The 12619-nt window shown below is 34.7% G+C and overlaps 1 protein-coding gene across 2 annotated transcripts; it reads left to right on the top strand.

The window, feature by feature from the left end:
• Positions 320 to 4931, top strand: LOC109353051. Of its 2 annotated transcripts, none has more exons than XM_019595238.1 (5): positions 320 to 425; positions 3100 to 3297; positions 4233 to 4323; positions 4494 to 4620; positions 4756 to 4929. In XM_019595238.1, exons 2-5 carry the CDS (start codon positions 3122 to 3124, stop codon positions 4854 to 4856), a joined length of 495 nt encoding a protein of 164 aa, XP_019450783.1. In that variant the 5' UTR covers positions 320 to 425; positions 3100 to 3121; the 3' UTR covers positions 4857 to 4929. The 2 variants fall into 2 exon arrangements, with proteins under 2 accessions (XP_019450783.1, XP_019450782.1); XM_019595237.1 differs by lacking the exon at positions 320 to 425 and adding an exon at positions 2633 to 2770 and having other exon boundaries at positions 4756 to 4931.

Genomic DNA, 12619 nt, shown 5'->3' with positions numbered 1-12619 from the left:
GTTTAGACCCAAATTAAGTTATATTGATTACATTCAATTTTATTCATTGATTTTCTTAAATCCAACGGACCAAATGAGTAAAACTTAAAAGTGATAAATTTTTTTTTCTCTCATCACTTATTTCACTCATCTATTTGGTCATTGGATTTAGGAAATCAATGAACGAGATTGAATATAAGTAGTGTAACTTAATTTGGGTGTAAACAAATCTCTCAATTATATATATATATATATATATATATATATATATATATATAATTGATTTTGTAGACCTTAAATTATTTCAAATTTACTCAAGTATATCAGGCATGCCAACTTGATTAGAGCACAAAAACTCACGTATATTTTAGGACAACTTCCAAATTATTCTGTGGAATCTCTCCTTGTTCAATCATCCTTGTTTGTCCTTTCTTTGTGTTGGTACTGTAAGTATATCCCATACAAAACCCTTCCGAATGAGATAGAGGGTGTTGGTCTGTGACAAATGGTCCTAACTACATCCTCGCATACTGTGGTTAGGACAATTGGTCTAGGACCATGCAATAATTTCTCGATATTTTGAGTATAAGAATATTACTCTAATCTTTTAGTGTTTGCTTGCGAGTTTATTTTTGGAGGATAAGGAAGGAAAGAGATTGTTTAAAATGTGATAACATATCTACGATTATGGTGACTTTGTAGTCACATCACGGATAATTGTAATTTGACACAAAATCACATTTATATGGCTGAATGAGAATGTAATGACATTTTGGTCTGTTTTAAATTCAAAAACATTTTTCAACAAAATTTTTTGTATTCCAATATCTGTAATCCACATCGTGGTGTCCGCAATTGCAGTAGACGAAATCACAATGCAATAGCAACTATAATTTATAACATGTATTGATATGATCAAATTCAATAATTATTTTATTTACTCTCTTTCTTCTATGATTTTAAAGCTTTCTTAATTACATCCATTCTTTACTTATTCTTTGCAACCATATAACAATGCACTGCATCAAAATCTTACTCTAGTGTCTATATGTATTGATTCATATAAGTATGATTTTTAATATATCGTGAAATTTATAAACAAATTCATATTTCTTTTGGGCAGCATTTCTTTATCATATAACGATTCTTCATATTCCTAAGATTTGAAAAATTCTTATGAACATATTGTGTGGATAGTAATCCTAAATTGTAATAGCTTATGTCACGCTTTTGAGTTAATTTTCTTTTCCTAAACAAATTATATTAAAAGCAGTAAAAGGGATGTTAACTCAATACATGCAAAAGCCAAACTCGAATGATTTGACTGTTTGAAGTTTCGAATCCTCTCTTCTAAAACAATTAATCTGGTTGTGCAAGATCAAATAAATCAACAACTTCATTCCACCATTCTTGTCTTTGCTCCTTGAATAATATCTTTTGGTTGAACATCTTCCATTATATACTTTGATCCTTTATGCATGACAATCTCTCTATGAAGACAATTAATCTAGTTTTCAATATCAAATTGAACATCTTAATCCGACCATTATTTTATTTTATTGCTCCACCAGTAATGGATGTAGCTTTTTAATATTATCACCTTCAAAATCAATATCCTTTTGTTTTCAAACTTTTTATTTACTCAACCAAAACTTAAGCGGTAGTATTTGAATGTATTATATATTATAAAGTCCCAAACACCATTCAGATCATTTGGTCATTTTAAATACAAAAAATAAAATAATATAGGACACACTCTAGTGTGCATAGATTGAAAGAATAGAAGTAATTGCTTATATGATGCCAAATGTATAAAAAAGTAGAAAGAAATATAACGTGTAAAATATGGTGTATGGAAAATGTAGTAAAAAAAAAGAATATAAGTAATTGATAATATGATACCAAATGTATAAAAAGATAGAAAGAAATATAATATGTAAAATATGGTGTATGGAAAATGTAGTAAAAATAGAAGGTTTGGATCAAATTATAAAAAATATGTATATACTGATAATCTAAAAGTTTTATACACTGTTAGTATATCATTCACCATTCATTTTTCATCATCATTGACTCTTCAAATAAATCATACAAATGAATAGTGAATGATGTATTAATTGTGTATAAATATTTACACGGACTGTACATAAATATTTCAATCTTAAATTATGCATTATAAAGTATTCATTTAAATAATCATTCATATACCATTTTCAACAATTGTGCTATTACTAAATCATCCCAGCTTTATAAAAAAAATTTACTTTATTCCACTGGAAAAATGTTCTTTTACTTTGTTTTTTATTTTATGAAAGAATACGTACAATATAAAAAATATCTAAAGCACCTTACCCGTGTATTAATTCATTTAATATGCTTAAAAATTCATTAAAGTTTTGGACTAAGTGGTAACTTTAAAGTATAAAATCCATCACCAAATCAAAATGTTATTCCCTCTCTATCTTGCTGGCTAATTTTTGTAAAGATTTTAATTTAATGGTTTATACATAACAATAGAGTGCAATATACATTTATATTTGCATTACCTTTTTTTTTCTCTTTTCCTTTTTCGTGTAAAAAGAAAATGAAAGGAAAACAAACCACTCTCTAATAAACGTGACATCCCTAACATCATCTTTGAAACACTGGTTTTCTCCCTCTATATATATGGGGCATGCCAACTTGATTAGAGCACAAAAACTCAAGTATATTTTATGACAACTTGCAAATTATTCTGTGGAATCTCTCCTTGTCCAGTCATCCTTGTTTGTCCTTTCTTTGTGTTGGTACTGTAAGTATATACCTTACAAAACCCTTCCGAATGAGATATAGAGAGGTGGTCTGTGACAAATGGTCCTAACTACATCCTCACATAATGTGGTTAGGACAATTGGTCTGGGACCATGCAATAATTTCTCGATATTTTGAGTATAAGAATATTACTCCAATCTTTTAGTGTTTATTTGCGAGTTTATTTTTGGACAAGATAAGACTTGAGAGTCATAAAATATATTTATGAGATAACTCTCAAGTCTTCCCTTCCCTTTCTTTCCCTTCTAAAAATTAACTTGCAAACAGACCTCAGATACAATTATTCATATTTGACTTATTTTTTTGAAGATTACTTGGCTTTGTGAGAGGTATGGATGATTTTGGTTCAAGCTATGGTTGGAATGGTGGTGGATGGCAACAAATTCCACCTGGACCAAGTAACATCAATGAAATCAATGGAAGCAACAATAATGTCATCCCTATTGGTGAGGGTGGAGTTTCAAACCCTTTCATGGGTGATGTAGCCAATGATCCTGTACAGAGAAGGTGTGTTGTGTTTACTAGCTCCTAATCTCACACATGTGATATTGTAATAAAACAAATAATTTGAAAAAGTGTGACATAAGCTATTACAATTTAGGATTACTATCCACACAATGTGTTCATAAGAAGTTTTCAAATCTTCGTTATATAAAGAATCATTATATGATAAATAAATGCTACCCAAAAGAAATATGAATTTGTTTATAAATTTCACGATATATTAAAAGCCATACTTATATGAATCAATACATATAGAAACTAGGGTAAGATTTTGATGCAGTGCATTGTTATATGGTTGCAAAGAATGAGTAAAGAATGGATGTAATTAAGAAAGCTTTAAAATCAGAGAAGAAGTAGAGTAAATAAAATAATTATTGAATTTGATCATATCAATACATGTTATAAATTATAGTTGCTATTGCATTGTGATTTCGTCTACTACAATTGCGGACACCACATTGTGGATTACAGATATTGGAATACAAATTTTTTTGTTGAAATATGTTTTTGAATTTAAAACAGACCAAAATGTCTTTACATTCTCATTCAACCATATAAATGTGATTTTGTGTCAAATTACAATTATCCGTGATGTGACTACAAAGTCACCATAATCGTAGAGTATGGATCAATATCAGTCCTGGAGAGATAATTAGTACAAAAACAAGGGGCAAAATAATATGTTATCACATTTTAAACCTTTTATATACAATGAAATAAAAAATTTATCATTAAATTCAAAAGGAAAAACAAGTACTCCCCTCTCCAATGCTAAAGATAGTCTCAATATTACAGCTATATAAGGTGATGTGGTCCGCAATTTCACACATTTATATCTCTCAGCACACATATACATTTTTTTAGGACAAAGTATTTAATCGGATCTACAATATTTTTACTGTAATTAACTTTCCCTCATTTTCAATTTTGGCTTCTAGACGTGCTGCTAACAGGCAGTATTCAGAGACTTATCGTCGCAAGAAGGAGGAACAGGTGCAACATCTTGAACATCTTGAGAAGTCTCTCAATGTAATTCCATGATCTTAATTCATTATTATATTATATATAGTTAAAATGTTTTACATGGATATGCCTTCTGTCTCACAATTTTACCAACTGAACTAACTATTATTCGAGAATTTACTCTAGTATTATTCTCCAACTTTTAAACTTCAAAAATCTAACTCTTTCTTTTGCAGGTAAGTCTCTCTGATAACACTCCACAACTTGGATATCACCGGGGTATGGAATCTCACTATGATGCTGAAGGAAGTTCTTTGGCTCAAACATATTATACCATGAATTCAAACTATCAATATGTGGAAGGTGTTTTTCTATCATTCTCTTTATATATCTTTCTCCAACATTACACTATTTCTTTATAAATTCCATTTTATTTTGCTCTTCCTTACTAATATCATGATAATTATTTATTTTATCTTCGAACCAAATGATCTTCAGCTGATATAGACATATACGTGACTCAATTGAAGGACCAAAAACTAATGCATGAAGTGTATGAAGCTCTGAAGCCAGAGATGAAGAAGTACCAAGACAAATAAACACCTGTCGTGGATAAATAAATAATTGTATAAATAAGAATCTCATTATTATGGAATAAAAATAACTTGAAAGTATATTTCAGTGGATAAATAAATAATTGTACAAATAAGAATCTTATGAATATGAAATAAAGATATATTGGAAGTCTATGTAAACCAATATCTTTATTATTATTATATTTTATAGCTGAAGTTTAGATGACTTTACTTCCTTCTCATTTAGCTTGGTTACTTCTATTATGAGAATTATCTAAGAAGTAGATATGTATATACTGATAATGTAAAAGTTTTATACACTGTTAGTTTATCATTCAACATTCATTTTTTTATCATCATTGACTCTTCAAATAAATAATAAAAATGAATAGGGAATGATGTATTAATTGTGTATAAATATTTACACGGATTGTACATACATATTTCAATCTTAAATTATGCATTATAAAGTATTCATTTAAATAACCAGTCATATACTATTTTCAACAATTGTGCTATTACTAAATCATCCCAGCTTTATAAAAAAGTTTAGTTTATTCCACTAGAAAAATGTTCTTTTACTTTACTTATTATTTTATGAAAGAATACGTACAATATAAAACATATCTAAAGCACCTTACCCGTGTATTAATTCATTAAATATGCTAAAAAATTCATTAAAGTTTTGGACTAAGTGGTAACTTTAAAGGATAAAATCCATCACCAAATCAAAATGTTAACCCCTCTCTATCTTGCTGGCACATTTTTGTAAAGATTTTAATTTAATGGTTTATACATAACAATTGAGTGCAATATACATTTATATTTGCTTTACCTTTTTTTCCCTTTTCCTTTTTCGTGTAAAAATAAAATGAAAGGAAAACAAACTACTCTCTAATAAACGTGACATCCCTAACATCATCTTTGAAACACTGGTTTTCTCCCTCTATATATATGGGGCATGCCAACTTGATTAGAGCACAAAAACTCAAGTATGACAACTTCCAAATTATTCTGTGGAATCTCTCCTTGTTCAATCATCCTTGTTTGTCCTTTTTTTTAAAACAAAGGTGTCAACACACCTGAAAATATATTAAGAAGAAAGTAACCATTACAAATCCCTAAACCTATAGTTAGGAAGAAGCATCAAATTTCTATGAAAGTCATGCAACAAGAAGGAAGGAGGGGACTTAAAACAAAGGTGCCAACACACCTGAAAATATATTAAGAAGAAAGAAACCATTACAAATCCCTAAACCTATAGTTAGGAAGAAGCATCAAATTTCTATGAAAGTCATGCAACAAGAAGGAAGGAGGGGACTCCCACCAATAGTCCAATCTATAATTCACACCAAAATTCGCCAATCTATCCGCACAAGCATTCCCTTCTCTAAATATTTTCCCTAAAAATATGGGAAACTTGCACTTGCATATCCATCATTAACCGGTGGCACTTGTTCATAAGGTTGCTTAACTTCCAAGGCACCGGTTTGTTGCCCTTGAAAATGTCCACCACCGAGGTTGAATCACACTCTAACCAAACATGAAACCAAGCTTTAGAGTGAGCCATTTGAATAGCCATAATTGTAGCTAGAACTTCATCAAAAAGAGAGTCCTGAATGTTAAAGTATGAAGCAAAGCAACCCAAGCACTTTCCCTTGCCATCCCTGAAAATAACACCACCCCCTGCATGCCCCGGGATCCCTTAGCTGCACTATTAGTGTTGATCTTCGCCCAACCCATGAAGGGCAGAGCCCTATTGACCTCAGTAATTGAAGGAGCCTTGCTATACTTGCCATTCAAGTGAAAAGCCCTTAGGATTGAGAATTCCAACAAGGAGGACTTAACACAACATTTGGTGAAGTTGCTTGTGAAAGAAGTATTCAACTTGATCATATGAATTGCTTTGGCGAAGCTGATTGAAATGTTATCAAATCTGAACTTATTTCTGCAGAGCCAGATAACAGCAATAGAGTTCACAATGGCAGAGAGTAACATCTGCTTCAATTGAGGACTCCATTGAGGGGAAATAGACAAGATGCTCTTGAGAGAAGCATGATCAATGCAGTAGCTGAATTGAGTGCTTAGCCAGGTCCAAATCAGGTTAGCAAAACCACAGTGGAAGAAGAGATGGGCAGAAGACTCCTCATTGGAACAACACAGATTGCACATAGAAGGCAAAATCATTCCCCTCATCTTCAGATTTTCATCTGTTGGCATTCTGTTTTTATAGAGCCTCCAAGTAACAAAAGACCTAGAAGGAGAAATAGAGATAGACCACAGACTGTTGCACATGTTGTCCTGCTGTTGAGCAGTTTTGGTGAATTTATAGGCATCTTTTGAAGTTAGATTCCCATCATTGGTGTGAAGCCAGGCCAACTTATCAGGCAGGTGAGAAGCAGGAATAGGGGTTCTCAATATACGATGACAAACCTCAGGATGAAACCTAGTCAACCAAGATGGGATTATCCAGGCATAGTCTTGAATGAAGTCAGGAATCTTGGCTAAGAGGGCAGAGGATATTTGATTAGGGATGCCAAGGAGGTCAACTAAGGTTTTACCCAACTAATTATCCCCCCAATATCTTATGTTGCTCCCATTGCCCAAAAACCAAATAGAGTTCTCTAAGATGACATGCCAATGCTTCCTTATGCCAGGCCATATAGAAGATTTTATGTAGGAGGTCTTAGGCTCTTTATTCCTGCAAAATCTACTCCTATAGTAGTTAGCCCATTCCTGTTGAGAGGAGTTCATTTCCCAAGCCAACTTTACCATAGTTGCCTCATTTAACAACTTGATTGATCTTATCCCAAGCCCACCCTCTTTGATTGGGCAGCAGACTTTGTGCCAAGCAACTGTTATTAGCTTCTTGACCTTAGTATCTCCAGACCAGATGAAATTCCTTATGCAACAGTCCATTCTTTTCAGCAAATTGACAGGCCAACTATAGATATGAAAACTATAAACTACTATCCACTCTGCCCATAATTGAGAGACAACAACCTTTCCACTTGGCCAACTTATTGATAATTCTGTGTACTATTGGCTGCAAATGAATAGCTTTTGGTTTACCTTTGAACATAGGGACCCTAATATAGTTGAAAGGCAAACATCCAGCTCCAAAACCCAGCCAAGAAGTTAACTTTCCAATTTTTCTAGAATTAGCCTAGGTAGAGAAGAACTTACACTTGTTGAGATTTAAACATTGACCAGAAACTTTGGCATAGTCATTGAATAAGTCCTTGATTGCTAACAAGTGTCTCTTGATTCCTTTGCAGAAAACCAGAATGTCATCAACATAGAGAACATGATTAGGGGTTGCAATTCTAGGTCTAATTCTAGGTCCAGCAATTGTTCTAAATTTCCCCTTATCCAATAGCTTAGTTAACCCTCTGCTGATCACTTCCTCAGCCAAACAGAAAAGAAGAGGGGATAAGGGATCCCCTTGCCTAACACCTCTCTTGCAGCTAAAGTACCCAACAGAGTGACCATTCACAGAGATAGAGAGCTTAGCAGATTTTAGGATAACTTCAATCCAGTGAATGAAAGAATTGGCAAACCCAAAGGCCTTAAGAGTGTCCATAAGGAACCTCCAATCAATAGTATCAAAGGCCTTCTTGACATCTAGCTTTATTGCTAAATTTCCACCACGAGTTTTGTGATCAAGAAGATTAATTGCCTCAAAACCTATATATGTGCAATCATGTATGTGCCTATCTTTGATGAAACCTCTTTGGTGCTGAGATATAATTGTGGGAGCAATTTTAGCAAGCCTGTCAGCCAAGACTTTGGTGATTATTTTGAATTGGAAATTTGCTAGAGCAATTGGCCTAAAATCCTCAATTTTATCCGCCGAGGGGAATTTGGGAATTAGAACAAGGTTATTAGAGTTGAGATTAGGAAGAATCCAACCCTGAGTGAAAAACTGCTTCACAGATTGACAAACATCAGGCCCAACTATGTCCCAAAATTCCTGAAAAAAGCAACCACCAAAATTTCCTGAAAAAAGCAACCACCAAACCCACTAGGGCCTGATGCACCCTCCCCATTCATGGCAAACACAGCATCCCTAATCTCATCCTCCAAAGGAATCTTAGAAAGCATATTGTTTTTCTCCACAGTAACAAACTTAGGAATCACATAGTCAATGAGGTTGCTAGGCTGAGTTACATTTTCAGAAGCATACAAATTTGTGAAGGAGTCCAGAACATGATTATCAATATCCTGCCTTTGGAGCAGAGTTTCCTCTCCCTGTCTAAGAATGCACATAGACTTGGTTGCATACCTGATCTTAGCAATGTTATGGAAGTAGGCTGTATTTCTATCACCACTGGTTTGCCAATTCAATCTAGACTTCTCTTTACGAAACTCCTCCTCAGCAATTAAAGCAACCAGCAAATCTTTTTGAGCCTGGTCCTCTTGAGCCATGAGAGTATCAGATTGACCCTCATTGGTAATTCTAAGCTGCAAACCCTCAAGTTGGGAGAAAGCCTCCTTAACCCTGATATGAATATTTCAAAAAACATCCTTGTTCCAAACTTTTAGGATAGCCTAGAGACCTTTAAGCTTGCTAGCCAGGATATACATAGGACACCCGACCACCCTATTAGCCCAGTAAGTCTCTATCACCCCTCTGAGGCTCTCATGATTCAACCACATTTTATGGAACCTGAACTGAGATTGGATTTTAGAAGCTTCATTGCAGAAACTAAGCATAATAGGGTGGTGATCAGAAGCAGATCTAGGTAAAGTGCAACAATAACTTTGTTGCCAAATAGTCATCCAATTATCATTGCACATTGATCTATCCAGCCTTTTTTCAGTATGAGCCAAGCCTCTTCTTCTATTTGTCCAAGTGAATTCAGCTCCCCTAGTTAGAATATGATGCAAGCTACCATCCTCAGAGAATTTATGAAAGTCCTCACAAGCAATCCTATTAGGCAAGTAGGAACCTTTGCACTCATTGGCTCCTAGAACAGAGTTAAAGTCCCCAATTCAACACCAAGGCCCCTGATTTGCACAGATTAGAGACAAGATATCTGACCATAGACCCCTTCTCATCATGTAATTAGTGTGAGCATAAACTGCACAAATGAAAGCCAAATGATTATCATGTAGCAAGGATATGGATATTTGTTGAGATATGTTGGAGATGACTTGAGGATTGATGCCATCACGACAAGCACCCCATATATTGGGAAGCAAGCTACCCCTATCATTCTCAATAAAAGGCTTCAATTTTAAAGCAGACCAAAACAGAAGGTTAATTTTATTCAAAGAAACCATGGGCTCTGAAATGAAAACAACATCTGGCTTATTGATAGAGCAAAGCTTTTTAAAAACTAATCTAGTTTTGGGATTTCCCATTCCTCTACTGTTCCAATAGATAACCTTCATTTGGAAACATTTAGGTAGCCACCCCTACGGGTAAAATGAACCTTTTCCAGGCTTTGCTTCTGTCTCAATTTTTTCTTTTGAGATTTTGACAAGACTTTTATATATGTCCCCTCCTTAGTTATGTTTTTAGCTGTGTTACTCTCCTCCAATTCCTCAGTGATGTCCTCCTCCTCATCTGCCCATAGCCTCCCAACAATTCTAGTCTCTTTTGCAGCCAAGACATTGTTCATCTGACCATGTTGTTGGACTATGTAGCTTTCCTTTGGAATGAGTTGAATGTTAGAAACCTCATTCTCTAGTGATTCCTCCACTCTTGTGTCCCTAGTGTCATCATCCGAGGAACTCTCAAGGTCACAAGCCTCCTCATTTGGGGGGATACCCTCCTTTTGAAGATTAACATTGTTCTCAAACTCCAATTCAGTAACCAGGTCATTCTCTTGAGTGTCCTTTACCACCTCCTTCATCTTATCAAGCTCAGATCTATTCATGCTCAATTTATGACCAATGCTTGGAGCAGGGCCCTTGTCAGGTATTGTCTTAGGATTTTTTTCCCAGCGAAGTGTCTTTCTTGAACCTTGGAGGATCCACTCCTGCTTCCTTATTTCTCCTGCAGTTTGAGATAAGATGGCCAATAGATTGACACCCTGAGTAGAAATCAGGGAGATTTTCATACTCAATGTGAAAAAAGAAAGCAAAGCCTTCTCTTTCCACCAATATTTGACTAGGCAGAGCTCCTTTGAGGTCAACATCCACCAAAATTCTGGCAAAGTGCCCAAATGATCTACTAGAAGTTGCATCATCCAGAGATATTGGAACACCCAAACCCCCAGCAATAGAGAACAAGATCCTAGCACTCCAATACTCCAGAGGCAAACCCAAGATCCTGACCCAACATTGCGAGTGAGACACCTTCTAAAGACTTGGATTGAAATCAGGGGACCATAGAGATAGCCTAAGGAATCCTAGCTTTAAACTCCAAGACCCTACATCACAGATTGACCTCATATCCTCAACCGATGCAAATGAAAAATCATAGAACCCTCTACCCAGCAATATCATGCTCTAGAGGGTTTGAAGCTTTGCTCTCAGCTCAGTGAATTTAAGGGGCGAGTCTCCTTTGGATAAGATGAGCCTGCCATGAAGGTGGGTTTTAAACTTTTGAAGACCCGCTTGATACTCCTCTTCCGGAATCTTAATAGCAATAGCATCTCCCTTGATACATGGTTGAGGCAGCTGGGAGATTGAGATGTCACACGTTGCTTTGAGAGCTTGAGCAAAGGATTTGTTCTTGTGCACCTCCGAGATTGTTGGAACTGGAGCAGGAACCTTGGTGACCCCTGCATCAGCAGATTCATCCAGATTGGCCAAACAGGACCAAGGTATATTTGTTTTTTGATTTAAAGATTAAATCCTTGTAGTTCCAAGATTGTTGGAGTTCTTCATCATTGTGTTTCCAAGAATGTTGGAGTTCATTATCACTATGGTTCCAATATTGCTGGAGTTTGGCCCTATCTTATTTCATGCCCTAGCAGAGCATTTTCCAACCACTTGTTCCCTCACTAGTATCTGATTTACTCTCAAACTCCTTGTTTGTCCTTTCTTTGTCTTGGTACTGTAAGTATATACAAAACCCTTCCGAATGAGATAGAGAGAGGTGGTCTGTGACAAATGGTCCTAACTACATCCTCACATAATGTGGTTAGGACAATTGGTCTGGGACCATGCAATAAGTTCTCGATATTTTGAGTATAAGAATATTACTCCAATCTTTTAGTGTTTGTTTGCGAGTTTATTTTTGGAGGGTAAGGAAGGAAAGAGAAGACTTGAGAGTCATAAAATATATTTATGAGATAGCTCTCAAATCTTCCCTTCCCTTTCTTTCCCTTCTAAAAAATAACTTGCAAACATACCTTAGATAAAATTATTCATATTTGACTTATTTTTTTGAAGATTACTTGGCTTTGTGAGAGGTATGGATAATTTTGGTTCAAGCTATGGCTGGAATGGTGGTGGATGGCAGCAAATTCCACCTGGTCAAAGTAACATCAATGGAATCAATGGAAGCAACAATAATGTCATCCCTATTGGTGAGGGTGGAGTTTCAAACCGTTTCATGGGTGATGTATCCAATGACCCTGTACAGAGAAGGTGTGTTGTGTTTACTAGCTCTTAATCTCACACATGTGATATTGTAACAAAACAATTAATTTAAAAAAAAAGCGTGACATAAGCTATTACAATTTAGGATTACTATCCACACAATATGTTCATAAGAATTTTTCAAATCTTAGGAATATGAAGAATCATTATATGATAAAGAAATGCTACCCAAAAGAAATATGAATTTGTTTATAAATTTCACGATATATTAAAAATCATACTAATATGAA

The sequence above is a fragment of the Lupinus angustifolius genome, chromosome LG07 (genome assembly GCF_001865875.1).
Source record: "Lupinus angustifolius cultivar Tanjil chromosome LG07, LupAngTanjil_v1.0, whole genome shotgun sequence".
NCBI lineage: Eukaryota > Viridiplantae > Streptophyta > Magnoliopsida > Fabales > Fabaceae > Lupinus > Lupinus angustifolius.
Note: the sequence above shows the minus strand (reverse complement) of the source record. Positions and strands in the feature narration are given on the sequence as shown.